Below are 27001 nucleotides of genomic sequence, written 5' to 3'. Positions count from 1 at the left end.
GAGCACACCCAGAAAGAAAAGCAGGCTGAAGTCGGAGTTAATGGGCCTCCTGGCGCAAAACACATTGACACGCAACCTCATCTATGTTGGAGTTCAGTAACGATTCTAATAGATGTGGCGTCCTGCCTGTGGAATCCCGCCGCGCAGGTAGGGGGCCGGGCTCTCCGCCTCGAAGGAGCCCACACAAGCGAGCTGGTGGTTCTTCTATCTCTGCCTGTGGAGCCAGGAGCAGGGACAAGAAAGTAAATACTACTACTGGCCAACACTCCAAGAGCAAAAGTCTAAAAATCTTACAATGGAACGCAGAGGGCATCCAAAAGAAAAAAGAAGCTCTAAAAATATTTCTGCATGAGAAAGAAATTGATGTAGCTTGCATCCAAGAAACTCATTTGAACAGAAATCTTCGTTTCTCCATTAGAGGCTACACCTGCATCAGACAAGATAGAGAAATCAGACCCAAAGGAGGAATCCTCACCCTCATTAAAAATGACATCCCTACCACAGACATAACTATGCCCAACTCCTCAGAATCAGAAATAATGGGAACTAAGCTAATTCTCCCAGATGGAAATATTAATCTATTTAACTGCTACTTCCCACCTGACAAGGAAATAGAGATTGACCACATACAAATACCTGACCAAGAAGACTGTATAATCTTAGGAGATATGAATAGTCACTCTCAGAGCTGGGGATACCCAGACCTAAATGCCAGGGGAGAAGAAATTGAAGAATGGCAAGCAGAGAACAGACTTATCTTGCTTAATAAACCTGAGGACAAACCAACCTTTTTTTCAAGAGCCTGGCTAACATCAACCACTCCAGATCTAGCCTTTGCAACAGACAACTTATCCAAAAAGTGCACCAGAGAAGTTGCAGACCAGCTAGCCACCAGTGACCACAGACCCATATTGATCAGTATCGATACCTATGGTTCAGTGTCTTATGTATAATTGCAACTTTACTTATGAGTCTTCTGTCCTGAAGGCTTCCTAAATTTAGTGATTTTACTAAAGGTGTTACTCTGGTTAAGTGTGAATATTCGTTTGTTATGAATCTCACTGCTCTATTTTGTGTCTGTTCCAGTTTCTTACTGTTTTCTTGAGTTGAGGGGTCCCAATCAGAGGATGCATATTCTATTATTATTAACCTAACCAAGGTTAAAAAACATTTTAGTTTTATGTTCTTATTTGATTTATAGAAATGTCTTTAATAAACCCTAATGCTTTGTTTGATTTTTTGATAGTTTTATCAATATGGGGATTCCAGTTTTTCATTTATTATAACACCTAGATATTTTGCGTTTTTAGGTCAGAACTATCAACCAGAATCATTCTTCTGTGGAGGATTCGTTTTTTTAAAGTATGTGCTGTAAATGCCAGTAGAATAAATTTCTGCAGCTCAGAATGCAAGAAATCGCTTGGCTCCGATGTTCTTAAGTGGATCCCGCTGGGGGAGATTACAGTGCTTCCCAAGAACCCCTATTTGACTCAGGGAGGAAGTAAAAAAAATGTTTTGGCTCGGTTCGGAGTACTCATAAGGTTGACAGCCACTGCTTACACGATTTTGACATTACCGTTTTGTTTGCGACAACAATTAAATGCTCTAATCCAATCTTGTTGTTTCAACTCCACTAAAGGTAGTGTGTGCCGAGATGAAAGCCTAAAGATGGATGAAACTGACGCAGATGGAGAGTGGAGTGATGAGGAGGTCCTACAGTCTGGTTCCCAGACAGGTATGATCATAGGTGTAGACATAATAATGTCCTAATTAGACTGTAAATTCTAATAAAAATCACAGATATTTGAACCTGGGCTGGAAGATCTGGGTTCTTCCGATGACCGGATGCCTAGACATGGGCGCAAGTAGTTTAAATTTTTTTTTAAAATATATTTTAATTTATTTTGTGTCGCCAATGTGGTCACCATAGAAGCAAAACAAAAATATTTAGACCCATAAAAGGACATACATTTGACATTTTCTGTAGTTATTAAGAAATATAAAAAATGCTAAGAAAAGGGAAGTGGGAGTTGAATGAGACAAAATAAATGGAATCAAATGAAAATGAAAATTCCAAACTTCCACTGACTCTCAAAAGTGTCCTACATATCCTTTTGCTTTCCCCAACCCCACACCCTGGAAGATTTTTTTTCCTACATTAGAATGTTTATTTCAAACTTCAAGCCTTTGAAAGAAATAATAGTTCCTTTTGTTCATTTCTGATTCAGGCTTATCAGAAACAGAACAAGAGGATGGACAACTGGCTGCAGTCATTCAGATCCAAAGGCCAAGGCCTCCCTTCAGTGGCATTGTAAAAAACGGACAGCTGACCATGACGTCGTCTTACCCTCTCAGCGTGCCGCCCAGCACAGACCCAGTTAGTGTGATGATGGACAAGATAGACGCCGAACTGCTGGCCATTGAGAAGGAAGAAACCATGGTACAGTTGGCACTGATGTAGAATTCACGTTTGGCTGTTTGTTAGAAGACTTAACGTTTTGCTGTTTGTTAGAAGACTTAACGTTTTGCTGTTTGTTAGAAGACTTAACGTTTTGCTGTTTGTTAGAAGACTTAACGTTTTGCTGTTTGTTAGAAGACTTAACGTTTTGCTGTTTGTTAGAAGACTTAACGTTTTGCTGTTTGTTAGAAGACTTAACGTTTTGCTGTTTGTTAGAAGACTTAACGTTTTGCTGTTTGTTAGAAGACTTAACGTTTTGCTGTTTGTTAGAAGACTTAACGTTTTGCTGTTTGTTAGAAGACTTAACGTTTTGCTGTTTGTTAGAAGACTTAACGTTTTGCTGTTTGTTAGAAGACTTAACGTTTTGCTGTTTGTTAGAAGACTTAACGTTTTGCTGTTTGTTAGAAGACTTAACGTTTTGCTGTTTGTTAGAAGACTTAACGCCATGTTTGTTAGAAGACTTAACGCCATGTTTGTTAGAAGACTTAACGTTTTGCTGTTTGTTAGAAGACTTAACGTTTTGCTGTTTGTTAGAAGACTTAACGTTTTGCTGTTTGTTAGAAGACTTAACGTTTTGCTGTTTGTTAGAAGACTTAACGTTTTGCTGTTTGTTAGAAGACTTAACGTTTTGCTGTTTGTTAGAAGACTTAACGTTTTGCTGTTTGTTAGAAGACTTAACGTTTAACTGTTTGTTAGAAGACTTAACGTTTTGCTGTTTGTTAGAAGACTTAACGCCATGTTTGTTAGAAGACTTAACGCCATGTTTGTTAGAAGACTTAACGCCATGTTTGTTAGAAGACTTAACGTTTTGCTGTTTGTAAGAAGACTTAACGCCATGTTTGTTAGAAGACTTAACGCCATGTTTGTTAGAAGACTTAACGCCATGTTTGTTAGAAGACTTAACGTTTTGCTGTTTGTTAGAAGACTTAACGTTTTGCTGTTTGTTAGAAGACTTAACGTTTTGCTGTTTGTTAGAAGACTTAACGTTTTGCTGTTTGTTAGAAGACTTAACGTTTGGCTGTTTGTTAGAAGACTTAACGTTTGGCTGTTTGTTAGAAGACTTAACGTTTTGCTGTTTGTTAGAAGACTTAACGCCATGTTTATAAGAAGACTTAACGCCATGTTTGTAAGAAGACTTCACGTCTGGTTGTTCCTTAGACATTACGTCTTTTATTTTTATAGATTGTACGTCTGGTTGTTTGTAAGAAGACGTATCTTATAAAATGCAGACGTTATTTGAAAAAAAATGAAGATGATTACGTCCTACGCGCGTCCCAAGACTACGACTTGTTGCTTAAAAAGACTTAAGGTCTAGGGTTTGTTAGAAGACTTTAGATCTAGTGTTGGTTAGAAGACTTAAGGTCTAGTGTTTGTTAGAAGACTTTAGATCTAGTGTTGGTTAGAAGACTTAAGGTCTAGTGAGTGTTAGAAGACTTAAAGTCTAGTGTTGGTTAGAAGACTTAAGGTCTAGTGAGTGTTAGAAGACTTAAAGTCTAGTGTTGGTTAGAAGACTTAAAGTCTAGTGTTGGTTAGAAGACTTAAAGTCTAGTGTTGGTTAGAAGACTTAAGGTCTAGTAAGTGTTAGAAGACTCTAGGTCTTATGTTTGTTTAAAGACTTTAAATCTAGTGTTTGCTAGGAGAATTTATGTCTGTTGGGTTGTGACGACAAATGAGGATACAAAATATTGTCATTACATTTTTAAATTTATTTTGTTACTTTTCATTATTTCTGGGGTTTTTTCTTGTGTGTCCTATTTTAGTATATGCCCTGTTGTAGTCCCATTGCTTGCTTTCAAAGCCGCTACTTTTTTTTCTCCCTGTAGACCCAATCCTATCTGGCACATTAAGAGTTCTTGACATTGCCATATCAACTTGGTTTACCTTTGCTTTTGGTGCTTGTTATGTCATCCTCTTCAATACATACATATATATATATATATATATATATATATATATATATATATATATATATATATATATATATATATATATATATATATATATATATATATATATATATAATTCTACTCACTTTTGGCGGAAAAAAAATGGGGAGGGGGGAGAACAAGTACTCTTCTTCTGTATTCAACCGTCACTAAATAGCAACACCGGACAAAACCGTTGCGGGGCTCTACGCGAAACGAATTTCGCAGGGCCCAGTTTGGGTAGGGATACGGATAATTAGTGAAAATTAAGGAAAAAAAATAGGAAATAAATTCGTCTCTGCATTTTATTCATTCTTTAGTACGTACATAATTACTTTACGAGCCTTGCGTGTAGCGACGTCATACAGTATATCCTAAAAATTCTGTTGCTGACCTCGTGTAATTTTTTATTAGTTTGATGCGCGAGAAGCTTCTTTCACCAGATTCCACAATCACGGGTATTGTATAATGCAGTGTTGTTGTTGTTGTTGTTTTTATCTCGAGTAGGATTGGCGTTTTCCTTAATGAATGGCAACACAAAATGACAATTTTGTCTATATTTCATGAGATTTTTATGTTTTCAAAAGATTGTAATAATTTCCGGAAATTTTCATCACTTTTTCGTATATATTGTAATTTCATGAGATTTCCAGGAGCTACTGGTAAATCAGGAGGCCGCGGAAAATCTGTTATAAGTTATAAAATGGTTTAATTTAATAATTTACACATAGAATGAGCGTGGGGCCTGTGAAAGTGCTGAGACCACTGCGGTCGCATAGGTTGCTGTCGCCTAAAGCCAGCCCTGCAAAATAGCGCGTATACTACGCCGCGGGTCGACTAGTTAATATAAATTGACCTACCAATTCCCTCAGCTCCTTGAAGACGGTCTTCGTAAAGAGATCTATATAGTCTTCAAGTATAACTTTAATCATAATGTTATTGTTTTTTCAGGCAAGCAGGCCCAGGAAATTAAATGACAATGTTAGACCTAATGAAATCGGCCAGAAGTATGCTAATTCTGGGACACCAGAAGTCGAGTTCTCTGATCCACGTACATCAGGAGCTAGAGCCATAAAGGAATCATCCAACTCAGACATCTTGTCTTTTAAGAAAAGTCTTACCACAGAAGGAAAAGGTTAACCTAATTGTGATTCACATAGTTGTAATTAAGATTTCTTGTTAAAATATATAGTCAGATTAAGAATAGTCAAAATATAGAGATTCATATATACATTTTGTATATTAAAGTTTCTACAATTATAATTTTTTTGTTATATTCATGGTTGGAATCCGAAATATATATTTTTATACAGTTGAACTAATTATAATTTAAGAAATCAATGTACAATATTTATTATTTGTACATTATTTTATCAGCACATTTTTAACTTAAGTTAAAACTGGTCTTAAAAACTTTAAAAAGCAAAGTTCATAATGACTGGGTTTGAATTTCTTTTGTAGTCTCCAGATAAACACAAAAAGTACATGTGATATTATTGTAGTGACATAATAACACTATTTGAACAGATTTGAATGATTCAAAAATTGTGTCAGACGTGCCCAAGGACCTTGACCCCATAACAGCTAGTGAAATTGATGCCAAATTTAAAGAAATTATGAGTAAAAAGAAAGGTATTGTACTTCGATAACTTTGCAAATGTGAGATGTTTGTCATCAAGTCTTGAGCTGCCTTGCAAAGGCTAGTTAGTGATGTGTATCTTATATCTTAACTTATAAACCGATATTCTTTCATTCACCCACTACCTTGAAGAAAAACGCAACGTTTAGATAAATATATATCGAAAACAAAAGTTTTCCCTGTGTTTAATTTTTAAAAATATCTTCCATGGTTTTCATTTAGCGCAGTTTGTATTATTAATAGATGTATGTTCTTTCCTATTTATCTACCACACCATGAAGAAACTCATTGTTAAGTAACGAACAGCAACTCACCAACCCCACGGTCTCACAAGTGCCTTTTTTTACGCCCTTTCACGATTGTCTTTTTGGCTTTTCTTTTGCATCATGAAAATACATTTAGAAATCGTTATAGTTGATATTTTGTAGAACGTCACCCATAGCTCATAGCCTAAGGATATAATATAGGTTAAAATGTTTTATCTTCAAAAATTAAGGTCGCTATTAACGAGTGACTAATTTTCCGGTGTCTTAATTTTCAACGTTGTGCCCAACTTACCGATATTGCCGGGTTCCTAAATTGCCTGGTGCTCTAATTTCCGAATGCCTGAATGTCCGTGCGTAATTTACCGGTGCCCAAATTTCCTGTGCCTAAATCTACAGACACCGTTACATAAACTACAAGAAAATTATCTTATTAATACATCTTATGTATATGTGTTTCATAAATTGGTTCTTAGGAATGGGCATTTTATTGTATTATTTAAAAGATGTGCCTTTATCAATTATTAAGTAACTATAGTGGAGGGTGTGGACGGTATAGAAGCACTACCTACTATTCGACAGCTGGGCTTCGACGAAACCTTACCTTTCACATAGAGAGGATGATAGCACACCAAAGGGGATTTTTCTTTGTTTGCTAGCTTAAAGAAGAATTGCCTCTAAAAGATGCTTGCCGGAAGTGCTTTAAATATCAACTCTGGCACCATTTTGCCTTTTGGCAGAGAGGAAAGTAGCTGGGATGAGAAGTCCAATAGAAGACGTTTGCTATAAGATCCCTTCTTTGTAGTTGTTTAGATTTTGTACAAAATGTGGATAAATCTAGCTCCAGTGTAATCATTTGCGATTCCCTTTCCCATCACTGCCAGCTTTCGGTAATCACGCGATGATCATGTACATTAATGTCACAAACCTCGTGTGTAAGTTTGCCAGTTTGTCCTAAACAGATCAAAACCCAGAGTCAGTTCTGGAAACTTCTAGACTCAGTGGACGACCTCCTAGACACAGTCTGACAAACAATTCACATCGAGTCACCATCCAAGAGTCTCTGGGTGAAGACCAAACAATTTCTCTCAGCTTTTCATTTTTATTCGTCACAAATCTTTAAAACAAATTTGACCCTTGAATTTAAATTTTTATTTTTCTTCGTATCTTCGACACTATTTTGATTTTTATATTTGTTCTGGTAGAGTCTAACACGTAATCTAGTTTACTTTCTTTTTGTTTTATAATTATTAGTTTTTTTATTGTTTTTTTTTTTTACTTTTCTATTCATTAAGTAGTGACCTAATTTATGCCAGAAGATGGTGTCTTCTAATTACACAATGGACATTAACATAGATAACACCTGTAATAGTTTCTTCAATTTTCACCCGCTGGCATCTTTCTGTAATTTGTTTTCTTGCATCGAACCAGGAATGGTTTTGATATTCTTAATTGTGTATTTAAATAAATTTATAAATTGCTTTTTTCCCCCTCATTTTTTTTCTTTTTCTTTTTTTTTTAATAACTAAAAGAAAAAAATAGATCAAACATGTCCTAACAACAATACCGTATCTACCTATCAAAATAATCCTCCACAAGGCTAAAAGTTTAAATACATTTTTTTAATTCCTGAAATCTATTTAATTATGCAAGCAGCCTACGCTTGTTGGGAGATGTCATATGAGTCCTAGTCTTCATCTCCTTTCTATTTTCAATAATTTATTTAAATATAAATCAAGAATACTTAGAGTAGTAGTCCTGCTTAAGTAAATAATAAAAAATAATAAAAATTATATGTATCGCTTTAAAACAATTTTTTCTATGTTACTCATTTCGTCACGTGACTACTGGTGGGTTAGAAATAATTGTACGTTTATTTAATTTTATAAGTCTTTCAAAGTGTCCTCAAAACATATGGAAATTATTCTAGATAGATAGATAGATAGATAGATAGATAGATAGATAGATAGATAGATAGATAGATAGATAGATAGATAGATAGATAGATAGATAGATAGATAGATAGATAGATAGATAGATAGATAAAAAGATAGATACATAGATAAATACATAAATAAATAGATAGATAGATAAATAAATAGATAGATAGATAGATTGATAGATACATAGATACATAGATACATAGATAGATACAAAATATTGAAAATAAGTCAATATAATTTCAAGCAATAATTTTTTAAACTGTTGACCAATTATTAGATATAGTCTGGACACAATTTTTATCTGAGTTTAACCTAGCACTATTTCTCCAGTTCCTCAGAGTGCGCACGACCAAGGGAGGCAACTGGAGAATCTCATTGCCAGACTCAGGCTGAAGAACGCTTCTCGCCCTTCGGCCACGATGCTGAGCTCAGGGGGTTACGCCACAGACAATGAGTCTGTCAAGACTGAGGACTTTGAATCCAAATTTTTCAGTTTAATGGTAAACCCGACAGAGGCGGATCGACAGCAGACGTTGGTGAAAAGAATAGGTCAGTGAAAGGGAGATAATGAACACGTTATGCGAGGAATCTTCTTTCTGCAGCGTTTAGAGATACTCAAAACTAAGAAGTTTTAGGTTGCTTTTATTTATTTTTATTTTTTTTTGGTTTAAATTTAGTGCTCATACTTATTATTGAGCCTCGGTGGCTGAGTGGTAAAGCGCTCGGCTTCCAAACCGAGTGTCCCGGTTTGAATCCAGTTAATTTTTTTTTAAATCGGGATATTAAGGGCGCCTTTGATTTCATCTAGCTTTACTGCCAGTTCAAATCTAGTTCATTTCTGAAGTGTGTGCACTGTTTATGGCAGTGGCGCCCAAACTACAACCCGTGGGGTTGAATCTCAGTGAATACTGGGATTTTTTAAATTTTGGGATTCTTAGGGCGCTTCTGGGTCCACCCAACTCTGACGGGTGCCTGAAATTAGTTGAGGAAAGTAAAGCGGTTGATGGTTGTGCTGACACCTTTGTTAACCGTAGGCCACAGAAACAGCTGGCACATCATCTGTCCTAGAGATCGTATGGCCTGACAGGGGGACTTAACATACTTTACACGATTAGCAGGTTCTATTGTAAAACCAACTTTTCTATCATATGGAATAATTTTGTTTTTAAATTGATTATATTTGTTGATGATAGTTTCCCCCTTTGACTCGGTAACTCAAGAAATAAGACAGTTAAACGTATTCTTTTTCAGCTTCTGATTTTTTATATATATATTTCTTTATTTTTTTTTTGCGATTATTTTGTACTTTCTATCCATCAAAGTTCTAGAGACTTGTATTTAAAGACTCTTTAACTATTCAGATGCTTGATTTTTTATAACATCTTCTCTATCTTTCTAGAAGAAGAACAATCTCAGCATCCCACGACAGATGGCGCCCCTCATTCTATTCTAAAAGTACAGTTAAGTCGTCCCAGGAGCTGCAGCCCTGTACGAATGCGGTAAGAATTGTCAAACATAAACATAATGAACAATCTTCCTCTTCCTCTTTTTTTTTTTTTTTCAAATATTAGACATAAATTGGAAAAATGTGTATTTAAATTTTCCCTTTAATTAAGTGAAAAGTGATGCCATGATATCGTAGTTTCCAAAGCCGTCACATAAAGTCTTCAATGTTTGTTAACGGCTGCCTGGTCGTGCGGTATGTGCTTTGGACTGTCGTCATAATGTCTGTGGACGGCTGCCTGGTCGTGCGGTATGTGCTTTGGACTGTCGTCATAATGTTTCGCGAGTTCGAACCATGCCCGCTTGTTATGAGAATTAAGATCACACATTAGAAAATCCGAATGCAAAGTTTTGTTCAGCTAGAACGAGACGTAAAATGGTATTCAGACAGAAACACACCAAACCAATGTTGCACATATACCAAAGACGTTACACAGACATCAAAAGTATCAATATTGTCACAATCAGAATATCAGCACCTGACAGGACGTCATAATCCTAATTTTTAAATGACAGAACATCCGAAACTTGTAGAGCAAGCGAAACAATGTATTAAGGGTTGCGTCCTCTTTAGTCACACAAGAAGGGACGTAAAATGCTACAGACGTATATATATATTTGTATAAATATATATATATATATATATATATTTGGCTTTTTTTGTGACGGTACACACCGTTACGGCGTACCGGCACCTTTTTGAAAACAATATAACTTTTCTTGTATTTTAACGTATATTATTAATTTTCTGTAGTTAAAAGTTAGGCAATCAACGACTGAGTACCGGCATCTAATCACTGAGTACCGGCACCTATTTTTTTTGTTTACAAAAAAGCACTGTATATATATAAATATGTATGATATATATATATATATATATATTATATCAAGTACAGCCATTGGTGCTGCTATACTGCTACATTTTGAAACCTAATGTTAAAACAGCAATAAACGTAATGTAGCAATAGTACACAAAACACTGAATAATAACATACACATACAACAACAACACAATGTGATCAAATACTCAGAAAGACACAAAGATAAAGTCGTAGTTCTTATTCCATGTGCTGCTAACTATGCACACCGGCATGAAAACCAATGAGTTAGCAGAGTGAAGTATCTAGTTGTCAGGCTCCACTAGGTAAACACACAGATTCCTCGTTCCTTATGCTAGGACAAATTTGTACAAGTGCTCCTTCTTTCCTAGTGCTATTAAAGCATGGAACGGGTTGCCTGAGTCGGTCAGGAAAACCAGTGACTTGTCAGAATTTAAGTCATTAGTTAATATGCATAACTCAATGCATGACGCTTAGGACGTAATCATCTTCTTTTTTTAAGTGACGTCTGTATTATATAAGATAAGATAAGATTCACATTGGACGTAATTATTTTCGCTTTTGACCTAACTTCTGTATTTTATAAGATAAGTTAACAAGAAATGCGTCTTCCATATTACGATGTTATCATTCTAAGTTTTGAGTTTCTGTAAACATAATCCAAACACTACGACATCGATATGATGTTTATATGCTAACAAACATTGTTGTTATCAGGAGCCCGAGCGCCGCCTTGACACTTTCAGAAAGAACTTGATGGTAGGGAGTTGACATTTTAATAAACCAGTCCCATGGTTCAGATATCGCTTCTATCACGACACGCACGGATCGATAACTCTAATTACAGACTGATCCCGTGTCTGACTAGTGTTTCGTTACACCGTCATTTGTAGACTTTAAGAGAACTTCAACGCACGAGGGTATGGGTAATGCTGGTTTGGATAGTAGCAATGTTCAGTCTAGCTCAAGGGAGAGTTAATTCAAAGTGCACTTAGACTCTAATGTATTCCGACAGAAATAAGAGTCAGTCGTATACTTCTCAAAGACATGACTGGGCGTGTTTGCCCTGAAAAGCTATGCCACTTAAATGTGAGGTCTCGAGTTCAAATCTCGACCAGGAATCTTTTATTTGAGACTATCTCGAATGGACTTGAGTTTGATGGGAGGCGCTCAGAGAAACCTTGGACGCTGACAAAAAACAACAGAAATTCTGCTAAATACTTAGAAAAGAAAAATCCTCAGAAAACTGTATGGTGCTATACATGAGGAAACCGGATGGTGGACTCGCACCAATAAAGAAATATACCAGCTATAATGCTATATCATTTGAGACCCACTCTATAGTATCGGAAATAAATAGGAACAGATTGCGTTGGACAGGTCACCTCGAAAGAATGTCAGAGAACAGAGGAGCAAAGATTGTTCACTGGCAAAAAACAAAATTGCAGGCGTCCAAACGGCTTGATGATGTACATGCAGATCTACAACAGCTAATAAGAGTCCTGGCATTGAGACGTAAAGCCCAAGGTAGATCGGAATGATGTACTAAAGCAGGTTAGGGCCCTCCATGGGCTGTCGTGCCACTGGGATGGACGAATTGATGCGCTCAGGCAGCAAGAAATCTTCTGAATGTTACCATTAACTATACATGCTAACTTAAGAACTAGAACTGGAGCGCGCTCAGAATACAGTTGCTGCATGAAGATAGGCGTTACGCAAAAACTACAATAAATAAATAACAATATCTACTTTGTTAGATTAGACCTAAATTAACAGACAAGACGGTTAATTGTAATAGAAATTAGGTACTTTTTTTTTGTGAAAAAATTTCCCATAAGTTAAAAAAAACAACGAAAGTGACAAGATCGGAGTATGAAAACTTTTGTTTGGTGATTAATCGACTGTAGAAATTAACTAAAATTATAATCTTCCCAATAGTGATATCAGCTTATGGTTAGGTGACTGCTCACCTCCCAAACATCTTTGTGACCCTGAACATTCCTAGGAATATTATCGTTTCGTGTCAGAGTTTTTTCTTATCTTGCAGATCTACCATATCCTCCTACATTTTTTCAGACCACACGCTTAGGGAGGCTAATATGAATTTTGTTTCCCTTGTAATGAATATTGAATCTGGCAGCGCTAGAGAATTTGATACAAATTTAAAGAATAATACAGTTTCAAACATTTTTATCTCTGGTTGGAATGATTAAGGCACAAACTGTGATTTGCACATTAATATTCAAAATGAATGTTTAACCCCAATTTGAACGTAGATATTATCTTAAATTGGTTTATGCTTATGTGCTTACTGAAAGAGGAATTAATTTAAAATAAAATGTGCTACTCTTTTGAATTAAAGATTGAGGAGATGACACTTATGAACTTTTTAGAAACGTTTTGAAGACTTTTGACTAATTTCTTCTTTCATTTTGATTTTTACAAATGTATGTCCATCGAAGAAAATGATTTTTTTTTACCATTATAAAATATGTACAACGTACCATATACTAAGATTTTCCCATTGAAATTTACTAAATATACTGTTATTCGAGGATAGATATTGCAGACTACTAAACCAGAATTGATTTTGAATATTTTATAATTGTCCAGTGGAAATATTTGTATAAGTTTAGATTAATGCAGATTAAGGTTCAACCTATATTTATAACTGGACTTTCGTCTGTATGTTTATTTAGATGATAGTGTATTAATAAAGTTTTAATTTTTTTTTTTTTTTATGTAAAGGAAACCTCACAATTTGCGCTATTCAATTTTAGCTTTATCATCATAGGAATCCTTTAGCTAGTGGATAGTTTTGCAATATTAATAAACTCCGTAATATATGGACTAAACATTGTACGTTTTAAAATAGATTGAATAAAGCATCCATAAATTTGAATTTTAAAACGTAAACTTTGTTTAGAAATCCATAATGCAATGGACAATATTAACATAGGATGAACTCCAAATGGTAGCAGGACAGAAAAGCATGGGCCTCCTTAGTGCTCAGCTTTGAAACTCTATTGTTGAAGGTAGTGCCTCATAGCTAACCTATTCAATTCGTGACAGATGGACAGACTAATAGCGGATTTTTTTCCTACATCGACCGCTTTAAAAAAAATTGATAAAAGTTGTAATGACAGCTTTGAAAACCAGGGGAGAGAATTTCGTTTCATCACGACCGAAACTTGAAACATAACCGCATACATTTTATTTTAAATACTATTTCTTTTAACGTAGAGATCTGTAGACGTCTGTAGTATTGTATATTAGAGCAAACTAAGGGTTGTCATAGAAACGACAATTTTCTTCAGTCACTCTCTATAACAAATGTAACATTATCTCCATAACAACGGCCTCTTGACAGCAGACGACGTTAATGTAAACACAACTATACTTTTAACATTTTTTATAACCTGATTTCACCTTCACCTGTCCATTAGCCTGTCGGACCGTTGGGGCACCACACAAGATCTGTTGACCGTCTTTCTCCATTCCTCTGACTTTTGCCTTGGATAGAATCTCTTTCACTGACAGGCCCGTCCATTCTTTGATGTTGTCTTCCCATCGCTTTCTCTGTCTGCCTCTTCTTCTTTTTCCTGGTACCGTTTCCTGAAGGAAGGTCTTTACGAGCCTAGGTGACTTTGTAATATGGCCTTAAGAGTTTTAGTTTTTTTTTTTTTTTACAGTAGTTAGCAGGTCATCGTTAGGTCCAATTGCTGCATTAATCCTGCATCTAATCCTGTCTCTAATCTCTTCATTTTTAAGGCTGCCTTTGTCTATGATGCCTAGGGTCTTTTAGCAGCATCTAAATTCCATTGTTAGGTCACTGCTAGGATCCAGACTTAAGGTTATATGAGAGACGTAGACATGCAGATTAAGAGCGCAGGCCTCTTGCATCGAACAATGCCCTCACGCAAACATGCTCACATATTGTCTTTGACTTCGTTACCAGAAACACACATCATGTAAACACACATACACACAAAACGTGAACACATATACACACATCAAGAAAACACACAAACACACATTAAGTAAACACACACACATCAAGAAAACACACAAGCACAAGGACAGTAGGACTAACAACGTAAAACACGCAGGCACGATTCATTGAGTCGGTGGCTAATGCATGATGTCAATATTGCAAAGTTCGGTAACTCTAGTCACGAAACTCGAAAAGAGCTAATACTAACTAACTAGTTCATCGTGATCTACCTCAGAGGCGGAAACCCCACACGAGAACAAGTAGGTGAGGATCTACCTCAGGGGCGGAACTCCCATATGAAAACAAGTAGTTGCGGATCTACTTTAGGGGCGAAACGTCCATATGACATAATGTAGAGGTTATCTACCTCAAGGGCGGCACATATATGACAAAAAGTAGGTGCTAATCCAACTCAGTGACGGAACCCCCATATGAGAAAAAGACAAAACTAGGTGCTGATCTACCTTAGGTGTGGAACCCCATATGAGGAAAAGTAGGTGCTGCTATTTGGCACATCTCAATATGTAATATGCAAAGCAAAATGTATAGTTTATGTATGTATAATGTATGAATATAATTTTTTTTTTTAAATCAGCACCAATTTAACAATTTTGATGACACCTGGCATAGATATTCTTTTAATCGTTGCGGGGCAGTAAGATACGATGTTAGAACCTCACACCAATACTCGGGGAGAGGAGCCCTAAAGAAAAAAAAAAGATCTTACTTCATTTGAATAGGTTTAGAATGAATAAGAATGCTTTCAGGCGTGTCTTCAGAAACAGTATTTTTTATGTCCTAGCTCTAACCTCCCGGGGACGGAGGATTTAGGCTGGGGTACGAACACGTGGCTAACGAGACGACAGTCCTAAGCGCATACTACAAGATCAGGCAAACCACTAATGCTCCATACAAATTCGTCACTGACAAATTCAGCCAGTTTATACTTCAGGGAACGATGGCCAGTTTATGCTTCAAAGGACTATGACCAGCTTATACTTCAAAGAACGATGACCAGTTTATACTTCAAGGAAGATGGCCAGTTTATACTTCAAAGGACTATGATCAGTTTATATTTCAAAGGACGATGACCAGTTTATACATCATGGGATGATGGCCATTTTATACTTCAGTGGACGATGGCCAGTTTATACTTCAGGGGACGATTGCCAGTTTATACTTCAGGGGACGATGGACAGCTACTTTTGAGTCCAATGACATCGTGATTACATGACCCAAAGCTTATCTTTTTTCTTATGGATACGCCTCTGCAGCTGAAGCTCGCCAACAAGCACGATAGTTAAAATCAGAATCGCATTATAAAAAAACAACAGTTTTGTTAGTATTGTCCATAAAATCAATCTTTTTGATGGAATCTTGATAAAACACACGGCCACTCTTTATTTACTTTAACTTGGCCTCTTAGGACAGAAATGGGCGGAGACCTTTTGGGATTTCTTTCTCTGTGTGCAACGTGATAGAGAAATTAAACTAGGCATGTAACCCAAAGTGCCTTGTTGATGTCTTCATTCAATTTGAGCGCAACATTTTTGTAACAATAATAATTAGATGTAAAAGAAAAACAGAATGAGATTAGATATTACAGTGATATTTCTTAAAAACAACTTTAGAAGGAACATTTTTTAGACTTTATAATGAGCTTTTTTTCACATTACAAAACATTATAACTGTTTTCAACGTATTAAGGAAATAATTGTAGTCGTTTTAAGGAGCCATACTTTTAGGCGCTTTCAAAAATTATTTTTATACACTATATTCATCCATTTTTGGACACTATAAGGAACAATTTTTAAACATTAAAGATTACTTTTAGACGCTCTAATGCACTATTTTAAATGCTATGATGCGCTACTTTTTGTACATTATGTGGTATTTTTGAGATACTTTAAAGAACTACCTAGAAACGTTTTAAGCACCTATTTTTTAAACGTAATGAGAAGACAATTTAGCCATCAAACTTTTTAATCCAATCTTACTATTTTCTCTTCAAACTACTATGACTTTTATGGAGCATGTGGGTAATATATAATTCAGTGTCATGTCAGACCTGGTCTTTCAACCAAACAAAATAAATAAAATAAAGAACTTGGAAGAGAGCAATGAAGAGCCCATGAGAATGTTTACTCACACAGGCCACAAATAAAAGGCCAATCTTCACATCTAGAAGCACGGGACATTTATCAAGGGCGCCATGGTTAGTCCGGAAAGCAACACATGTTCCTTGGGCTAACTAGTGTCCATCCAAGGCCAAGGAAATGTATTATAATAGTCAGACAACTTTTGTTTTATATATACATATATAAATTTACTTATTTATTTATATATCATTATTGCTATGTGTAATCTTTTTTTTTTGTCTTTGACGTCAATCGCACAATTTCTTTCATTAAAAAAATGTAAGCCAAATCAAATTTTAAAATGATACAATTTATTCTAGAAAAGTATAGTGGTCAAACTATAGTTTTTCCTAAAGATATACATAAGCTTTCAAATTCTTTGGAATATCGAACAGTTTTCAAAATACAAAAACTTTTTCTTTTAGAACCCAATAAAATAGTTTAACTAAATATTAAAAACTGTAGAGAGACAAAAATGACTTAAAAGCATTATTTAGGTAATCCTTGTAGGAGGATCGTACGAACTGTGTCAATAAATTGCCGCATAAATTTTGTAACTCATATAAATTTTAACTCAGCACACATATACTGAAGTATAACGATAGAATATTTAACTTTTTTTTTTTACACATGTAGATCGATAAATGCACACATAAGTAAAACAGGTGAGTTGTGGGATGAATTCGTAAAACAGGTGAGTTGTGGGATGAATTCGTTTCTCTCATTCATTCTCACCAATTGGACCTGGTCAGGATTTCAGATTCCGTCTACACGGCCCTTTCACCAAAGTCATTGATTTCTGAACAGGAAAGAGAAATAGAATCAACATTTTGAAAGTACATAGGGTGGGGGGGGGAGGGGGTCGCCGACCAAGAGCTGCTTTAAACCATTGCAGATTTGTAGCCCATGTGTGTGATAGGTAGCGTGTGTGTGTGTAAATATATGTGTATGTGTTTCGTGTGAAGGTCTGGCTGTGATAATATCAATTCTAATACTATTTACACACTTGACAAGCACATTAACCGTGTTGTGTCTGTGAGTCAGCATCTCTGCTTTATCAGACATTCACCAACATGGCGGGGTTAGATATTGTACTGTTGTAATATAAAGTATCTTTTATGATCATAATTTCAGTCACATGCGATGATTCCATCAATGTGTTGTTCCAGTGATTTTGTTCTTTCGTCTATTTTAACGGAGTGACATTAGAAATGAGTTTGTTCGATCAAGAACCGCTAACCACCATCTGAGCGAACTACGAACCATACATATGTAGATGATAATCTTTCAACGTCGTTAGCACTGTGCGGCCCATTCCCAGCGGAGGATATATTCGTTGACCTTCTACTCATCTATTAGAAGGAAGTCATGTCGTGGCAGGGGCATATAACTCCAGACAAAGTCGTCTGCTTGGTGAGTAAACAACCTTTTTTTTTTGTTTCCATATCTTGATATTAAATGAAAATAGCGTTGTGTTTCTTTGATTGTAAGTTTCTCTTATTTAATCTCTATTTTTTCTTTCCTTTCCTTCTTATATGAGTATCTCTAATATTATATCTTTTTAATTTCTCAAGCTTTGATTTGAAATAAAATGACCTATAATATAAAGCACAATGTAAGGAGTATGTATGTACGTAAATAGGTCTCGAATAAAAATCAAAACCATATGGCCAATTTCGATAAACCTAAATACCAATGTTCCTTAGATCATGGTGGGGACGCGGTGTACGTTTAATGTCCCTCCCCCAACCAGAGGGCCCTAAATATAGACAAAAAGTAAATAATTGTATCCCTATTAAAGAACGAAACTTTTTAACAAATCGGGTAAGCCCATTTTCACATTATTTTCTATGTTATATGAATGTCTTCTGAACGGGTAAACCCATTTTCCCACTCTATTTTCATTTTGATGGCAAAGTAAATATGAAGGGAACATTCTCCATGTTTGACATAGATCTAAATTCAATCCAGTAGATCAGTAATATCCAAACTAGGGCCCGTGGGTCATATCTCGCTATGCGAAACAGATTGCTCGGGGTCCAGTCTGGGTAGTGATGAGCATAATGTCAAAATTAAGATTTTGTATTAAAAAATGCATTATCTGATCTTATCTTATATAATACATTCGTCTTAACTATAAACTTTTATTAAATGATAGATGACAATGCCATTTTTTTATCGCGCCTACGATGGACACCCTAAAATGACAATTTTTTTTTTCTATTTCTCAGTAGATGAGTTTTCAGGAGATTTTTAATTTCATGAAATTTCCAGATCTTTTTGGCATATTTTGAAATTACATGAGATTTCCACTTGCCCCTGGAAAATAAGGAAGCCGTGCAAATCCTGTTATAATGTTTTAATTTAATAATTTACATCTAGAATTATCGCGAGGCCTATAAAAGTTCGGGGCCCACTTCGACCGCATAGGTTGCAATGGTCTAAGTCCGGCCCTGGCTATAATAGCATAGTGCAGGACACCCTCTGTCCCGTTGGAAAATATTTGGTAAGGATTAGGCCAAATTTCGACTCAAGGTGACCCAGCTGCGGGAAAGAAGAGGAAACTGTGTCTCATATTCTGTTTGACTGCCCCAGACATGCTGATCTCTGTCTCGACAGGTCTGGGAAATCACAAATTCTCGACCTGTATGGTGATACGTTTGCACCACGCAAATCAGCAAGGTTTCTGTCCAGGGCTTTTGCAAGAGAGGATTTGAACCTCTCAAGCCCTCACTCGAATAGAGTTTGATGATAATGATGAATACCATGGAGTGAAGGCTATCACTGTCTGGGTGATGGTCGAAAACAGGAGCAACCAAACCTATCATCAGGGCCGGTCCTAGCGATTGCGGGGCCCTATGCGAAACTAATTGCGCGGGGCCTAGTCTGGGTGGGAATAAGGATAATAAGTGAAAATTAAGATTTTGTATTAGAAAATAGGTTCGGCTTTGCATTTTATTCATTCTTTTCTAAGTACAAAATTGCGATAAAGTTAATTTTACTTTACCAATTTTGCAACCTATGGCATATTTATATGCCAGTAACAATACGTATTGGAACTTCCGGTTAGGGGCAAAATTCGTCCGATTATTACATTTTTTTACATGTCTTTTTTTTATCGCGCGTAGGAATGGCGTTCCCATAATGAATGACACACACAAATTGTAATTTTGTCTATTTTTCATGAGATTTTTATGAGTTTTCAGGAAATTTTAATAAGTGCAGGTTATTTCCAGGAATTTTTCGTATATATTATGCAATTAATAATCTATACTATAAAGTAGAATGTGAGGTGTATGTATGTTACTTATAGACATCAAAACCGCTTGACCAATCTTGATAAAACTTGTCAGGAATGTTTCTTGGGTACCAACTTAGACCTTAGTGTATGTATTGTAGCCCTAAAACAAACTTAAGACCCTAAAAAAATTAAAGTTGTCCGACTCTATTAAAGCTATAGTATTTTATGGATCTAGGCCATATCTACAATGTTGACATGAGAAAAGATCGAAAGGATTAAGACCTAGATCTAATTTTAAGAAATACACTTTGCGCAGATAGTTTTTTACTTTGACACATGAAAATACAAAAGAAGATCCTTTGATATCATTATATAATAAAATTAACCTTCAATTTTGTGTTTCAAAAGCATTTTTTACATTAATTAGTTCCTTATATATGTAACTACAGATTTCCTGACGAACATTCTTTCATTAGACAATACCGTAATGAATAGCGTACTAAAAATTAATTCGTTTAATTGTTTACTTTATAATCCCATCCCTAGATCTAAAACTCTAATTCAACTCTAAGATGATAAAACTTCTCTTCGCACAGATGGTTTTATACTTTAAAACATGAACATACTAATTATAGTCCATTATTTCATATTTTGATCAAATAAACATTCAAATTTGGTTTTCTAAAGCATTATTTTTAAGAGACTATATTCGTTTACGAAAGCTGCGATGCCGAGTTGAGATAGGCCTAGATCTATATTCATTCATGAATCGCGTACTAAAAAATTATTTCGTTTAATTGTTCACTTTATAATCCCATTCATTTAACAAAGCTATCACCATAGACATAAATAAATATAGACTGGAAAAAGGAAATAACTTCATGTAACTTGAAAATATGTATATCTATTGTATTCGGATTTCCGAATTCTGAAAAATTGAAAAATTGCATGATCTTCAGTCTTAGAGATTAAACAAAACTCCTAGACATAAATAAAGTACACAGAAATGCAAGTCACAAATTTTCGTTTCATAAAGCTCTATTATCGGCCAGTCTATATTTATTTATGTCTATGGCTATCTCTCTTTTTTTTTAATAGATATGAATGTATCGGCTTCGGGTAAACCCATTTTTCGCAAAACTAATTTTATTTTCGTAGCGAAAGAGAAATAACGTGAAAGGATCATTAGCTAAGTTTTAACATACATCTAAATCCAATCCCCTACATTAGTAAACACAAACTTAGACCCGCAGGCCGCGGGTAATGCCAGGCTAGTTACACATAAAATTAACGCGGGGCCTATGAAAGCGCGGGGCCCACTGCGACCGCATAGGTTGCAGTGGCCTAAGACCGGCCCTGCCTATCATCTTGGGCCAATAGACTTCAGATACATGTGACTAGGGTCGAATCACCGCCAAACACTAGTCCAATGGGATCGAGCATCTACGCCATTCTACGGCTTCATTATGCGAATCAAGCAGACGTTTCGAGAGGCCGGAATAGCACCGGGTCCAGACTTCCTTATGGCTTATTTATCTTATCTTATAAACTACAGACGCTACTTCAAAAAGAGAAGATAATTACGTCCTAGGCGTATCCATGTTTAGTTGTGCATGTTAACCAGTGTCACTTTGCTAAGTCGTTAGTTTTTCTGGCAACCCACTAGTGGAGGATGAGCACTTGTACGAATTTGTCCAATCATATGGAATAAGAAATGTCTTTCTGAGTATAAATTGGGTTTTGTTTTTGTATTTATTAATAGAGGTTCAGTGTTTTATGTATTATTGTAACTTTAAATTCTTATTTTTCTGTCCAGAAGTATCATTTACTTTTGCGTATTTCTAAATTATTTTGAATTTCATTGAAACTTCGGCGCTGTGTCAAGACGTGAAAAAGGGGACAGCACCCGACTTGATTTGATCAGAACTTATTCTCTTGAAGTAAAAAGGGGACAGCACCCGACTTGATTTGAACTTATTCTCTTGAAGTAAAAAGGGGACAGCACCCGACTTGATTTGATCAGAACTTATTCTCTTTGTTAGATAAAGATATGGATAGTGGAAGGAGATGAGAGAAAAAAAAAAGGAAAAAGAAAGAATCAAAGAGATAGGGAGAGAAAGAAAGAAAAGGAGAGAGGGTGAGATAGAGAGAGAAAGAGAAGAAGAAATGGAGAGAAAGGGAGAAAGAGGAAGGGAAAGAAAAGAGAAATGGAGTCAGAGAAAGAAATTGAGTCAGAGAGAAAGAAATGGAGTCAGAGAGAAATGAAAAGAGAAAAGGAGTCAGAAAGAAAAAGAGAAACAGAGTCAGAGAGAAAGAAACGGAGTCAGAGAGAAAGAAATGAAGTCAGAGAGAAAGAAAAGGAGTCAGAGAAAAAGAAATGGAGTCAGATAGAAAGAAAAAAAGAAATGGAGTCAGAGAAAAAGAAAACAGAGAAATGGAGTCAGAGAAATGAAAAGAGAAAAGGAGTCAGAAAGAAAAAGAGAAACAGAGTCAGAGAGAAAGAAACGGAGTCTGGGAGAAAGAAATGGAGTCAGAGAGAAAGAAAAAAAGAAATGGAGTCTGAGAGAAAGAAATGGAGTCTGAGAGAAAGAAACGGAGTCAGAGAGAAAGAAACGGAGTCAAAGAGAAAGAAACGGAGTCAGAGAGAAAGAAACAGAGTCAGAGAGAAAGAAACAGAGTCAGAGAGAAAGAAAAGGAGTCAGAGAAAAAGAAATGGAGTCAGATAGAAAGAAATGGAGTCAAAGAGAAAGAAACGGAGTCAGAGAAAAAGAAATGGAGTCAGAGAAAAAGAAATGGAGTCAGAGAGAAAGAAAAGGAGTCAGAGAAAAAGAAATGGAGTCAGAGAAAAAGAAATGGAGTCAGAGAAAAAGAAATGGAGTCAGATAGAAAGAAATAGAGTTAGAGAGAAAGAAACGGAGTCAGAGAAAAAGAAATGGAGTCAAAGAGAAAGAAAAAAGAGAAATGGAGTCAGAGAAAAAGAAAAAAGAGAAATGGAGTCAGAGAGAATGTCAAAGAACTGGAGAGAAAGAAGGCGAGAATAACTGAAAGAAATACAAGAACGAGTTACACATGAGGGAGGTAGAAGACAAAGTTATGATGAGAATGTTATAATAAGAAATAAGAGAAAAAAAGAAATGTAAGTCAAAGAGAGAGAAATGGGAAGAGAGAGGTAGAAAAAATGGGAATAGAGAGGGAGAGACAAAGAAGTGGAGAGAGAAAAAGAGAATTGGAATGATAGAGGAATGAAAAAAAAGAGAGAAATGGAAAGAGAGAGAGAAAAAAAATGGAAGGATAGAGAGAATGAGAACAAAATGGAAAGAGAAAGAGAGAGAGAGAGAGAATTTAAAAGTGAGAGAATCGGAAAAAAAGAGAGAGAGAAATTAATAGAGATATGGGGAAACTTACGATAAAGAAATGAAAAGAGAGAGAGAGAGAGAGAAATAGAAAGAGAGAGAAAGAATAGAGTAAGAGAAAAATGGAAAGAGAGAGAGAAATAGCAAGAGAAAGAAATGGATAGAAGCAGAGAGAAATCGGAAAAAAAGAGATAAATGGAATGAGACAGAGATAGACAGAGAGGCAGATAGAGATAGACAGAGAGGCAGAGAGAGACAGACAGAGAGACAGATAGAGACAGACAGAGAGACAGATAGAGATAGACAGAGAGACAGAGATAGATAGATAGAGAGGCAGAGAGAGATAGACAGAGAGACAGATAGAGATAGACAGAGAGGCAGAGAGAGATAGACAGAGAGGCAGAGAGAGAGATAGATAGAGAGGCAGATAGAGACAGACAGAGAGACAGATAGAGATAGACAGAGAGGCAGATAGAGATAGACAGAGAGGCAGAGAGAGATAGACAGAGAGACAGATAGAGACAGACAGAGAGACAGATAGAGATAGACAGAGAGACAGAGAGAGATAGACAGAGAGACAGAGAACGATAGACAGAGAGACAGATAGAGACAGACAGAGAGACAGATATAGACAGACAGAGAGACAGAGAGAGATAGACAGAGAGACAGAGAGAGATAGACAGAGAGACAGAGACAGACAGAGAGACAGATAGAGATAGACAGAGAGACAGAGAGAGATAGACAGAGAGACAGATAGAGACAGACAGAGAGACAGATAGAGATAGAGAGAGAGACAGAGAGAGATAGACAGAGAGACAGATAGAGATAGACAGAGAGACAGATAGAGATAGACAGAGAGACAGAGAGAGATAGACAGAGAGACAGATAGAGACAGAGAGACAGATAGAGATAGAAAGAGAGACAGAGAGAGATAGACAGAGAGAGATAGACAGAGATGCAGAGAGAGAGAGAGAGGCAGAAAGAAAGAACGAAATAAGTAAAGAAAGAAAGAAAGAAAGGAAAAAAGAAAAAGAATAGTATTACTTTTAGCTCTTCTCTTTCAAGCTTCACATATTTGACCACAACCCCACTGTGAGAATAATGTGAGGATTTAGTTCTACCAACCTTTGCCCAGTATTCCGCCCTATAGTTTTAAGCAACACTAGGTCACAAGAAGGGACGTCACCATCGTTCGTATCAACGCCAAGCTAATAAGGCCGGGGTCACTTTGTCTCTGATCTAATTAGCTGGTCGAGAAATTATCACCCATTGACCAACCCTCGACCAAGCAAAAGGTGGGGGGTGGGGGGACGGCGGTGTAATTCTGAGAGCCGTATAAATTGTGGTCGCCTATAAATAACTCACCATACAATTTATGTCGTTGTGCGTGTGTGTGTGCGCGCGCGAGAGAGAGAGCGCGCGCTCCTAAATGTCACTTTCATCCGTCACGATTAACCAATCAAAGTGTTTATTTGTATTTCGTAAATCAGCCGCACCGTCTGTCCCCCACATTTTCCCTTGCTCATTGAGATAGATGTAACAAACGAAACATCGGGAGTCTGATTTGATTTTACCTTTCTAAGATCTACTCTTGAAAACAAATAGCTCTATCCTGACCTCTATTTGTCTAATTAATGATTGGTGTTAACTTCATGCTCTTACATTATAGCCCTGCCCCCCCCCCCTCATTTTTTGTCTGTCTCCATTAAGAAGACATTAAGCTTGTAGGAAGCTCCCGTGGGTATGTTACGCTAAGACCAGTCGACAAACTAGGCCTGAACACTGAGTGGCAAAGAGCTATTGATCTCCTCTGCCCACAGGTTGCTACGTCAGTGTTTAGGTCTTCTTTAACAATCAGTCTCGGCACATATGTGTAGTAACGGATAGGTAGGGTTTCATTTTTTATTTTTTTTTTACATCTGAAATTGTGTAGAGTAAATTTCTACTAAAGATTTATGGTGCTATTTTTTTTCATCTTGTTTTGAAGTATATTTTCAATGTTTGTGCAAACTTGTATGTACTAAAAAAATATTTAAAAAAAAAACATGCTTTCGGAAGATCGAAATAAAAATAATTTGAAACTAGTTTCAGACCAATGACGTGGGTGGTGTAAATTAAAAGCCATTTTTGATTCTGAGATACAAAATGTCAGGAAAATGTATATGGCTCTTTGCGGCTGTGTGACAGGGGTCATTGACCTGTGACATCATCTACCTCTGTTCAGATTCTTCTCTTTCTTCTTCCATTCTGGACTGTTTCTCCTTTTTACTTGGCTTGTTAGAAGTGAAGCAAGTTTATAGGCTGACAAGTAATCTGTACAGATTAATAATGTTTTTATTTTTAAAAACATCAACAAACGACTTTTTTAACATTTCAACCCGGATTTTCACATTAAGAGCCCCGAGGCTGTGAAACAATTTTAAAATATTAATCTTATCCGAAGATTCCTTCTCCCCACCCCCTTTATTCTGCTTTCTCTCTCTCTCTCTCTCTCTCTCTCTCTCTCTCTCTCTCTCCTGCATCTCGTGGTGTCAGAAAAACGACCCCCCCCCCCAACTGTTATGAATCAATACAAACTTAGACGCCATGAATTCATCTGCTCAAACTTCACAAACAACTCTCACCCCCCCCCCGACCCTTCCCCTTCTCATTACAATTTGATGAACTATTCCAGAGTAGAGACAAAGCCTAGATTCTCCCCACCCCCACCCCCCCTCTTTCTTCTCTGTAATACCTTGCGCAATGCCCGCCTCCCCCGTTCTGTCTAGGCAGTAAAGTAAGTAGATGTGTTTCCGAGTCAGGTGCAGGACTGGACACAATTAGTTTTGGATATACACGAGCACAGTCAACGAAAGGAGAGAGAAAAAAAAGTCCCTTGGAGACAATGTCCAGAGGGGATGTTTACATTGACAACAGGTAGCGTATTTTGTTTCGTTTCTGTCTTCCGATTGTTTATTTGAACTTAAAATGTCACGTTATTTTACCGTCTGCTCGCAGGCTAATGATTTGTATTTGTTTGTCTCCCCTCTTCAAAACGTGTTCACGTCTGGCGGCTGTCTCATCGATATCCTTGTTATCTAAATAGCAACAGGATCCAGTACTATTAGGATTGTATTGATTTGATGAAGATATTAACAGCATGTGACAAAAGTATCTAAATAAAATGTCCAAGCATGTATAATTAATATTCCATTCTGCTTCAAGATTTAATGAGTACATCGCTTTATACTGAGGCCTACACGTACACAGAGGAAAAAAACTGCGGACAGTTTCAAGTACTCTAAAAATCCGCTCTGTTCTAGGCTGTCCATTGATTTAAACTCAGTTCCCCCAAATAAATATCCTAATTTTTTTACATTAAATATTAAGCTACTGCCATGTTATCTTGCTATTCACGTAAAGTCAAAAATACAAGCCAGCATTGATCTATAATCTAGATGATGTTATAGATTAGATACCTTTGCTGCACGGAAAGCACGACGTGAGGCGATATAAATGAGGTAGTTCCGAATCTCTGACCTACTTTATAAAAAGTCACGTGACTGTGGTCTTATACATAGCAATAATGGCAATATCTTCATATGATAAGATGTAGATCTAGATTTAGTGCGAGCCCTATTTCGGAGAGACACTCCCGTCAACAAGTAGCGTGGCTTTTGCTTCGGTGGTAGAGGAGCTGGCCATTTTTCGGATTGGTTTCATATA

At 36.4% G+C, this 27001-nt stretch overlaps 2 protein-coding genes across 3 annotated transcripts in view; both read left to right on the top strand.

Annotated features, from left to right (window-relative positions):
* LOC106072067 (rootletin-like) overlaps positions 1–27001 on the top strand; it is a 134046-nt gene that overhangs the window by 34934 nt on the left and 72111 nt on the right. The window contains exons 2-8 of the mRNA XM_056005725.1: positions 1640–1735; positions 2229–2440; positions 5335–5518; positions 5911–6015; positions 7248–7352; positions 8559–8777; positions 9628–9727. Of these exons, the coding sequence (XP_055861700.1) occupies positions 1669–1735; positions 2229–2440; positions 5335–5518; positions 5911–6015; positions 7248–7352; positions 8559–8777; positions 9628–9727 (992 nt within the window). The 5' untranslated portion in view covers positions 1640–1668. The remainder of the gene's footprint in view (positions 1–1639; positions 1736–2228; positions 2441–5334; positions 5519–5910; positions 6016–7247; positions 7353–8558; positions 8778–9627; positions 9728–27001) is intronic.
* The window catches only part of LOC106072065 (uncharacterized), a 43604-nt gene continuing 34350 nt past the window's right edge, over positions 17748–27001 (top strand). Inside the window, exon 1 of one of the 2 annotated variants that reach the window (XM_056005724.1) lies at positions 17748–18115. Coding sequence is in view for 1 of the 2 variants with exons in the window: in XM_056005723.1 (XP_055861698.1) it covers positions 26181–26212 (32 nt within the window). In the remaining variant the exon portion in view is untranslated. Of the gene's footprint in view, positions 18116–26056; positions 26213–27001 lie in introns of those variants that run through there. The other variant, XM_056005723.1, reaches the window with a different exon arrangement.

The sequence above is a fragment of the Biomphalaria glabrata genome, chromosome 12 (assembly GCF_947242115.1).
Source record: "Biomphalaria glabrata chromosome 12, xgBioGlab47.1, whole genome shotgun sequence".
NCBI lineage: Eukaryota > Metazoa > Mollusca > Gastropoda > Planorbidae > Biomphalaria > Biomphalaria glabrata.
This window is presented reverse-complemented; position numbering and strand designations above follow the sequence as displayed.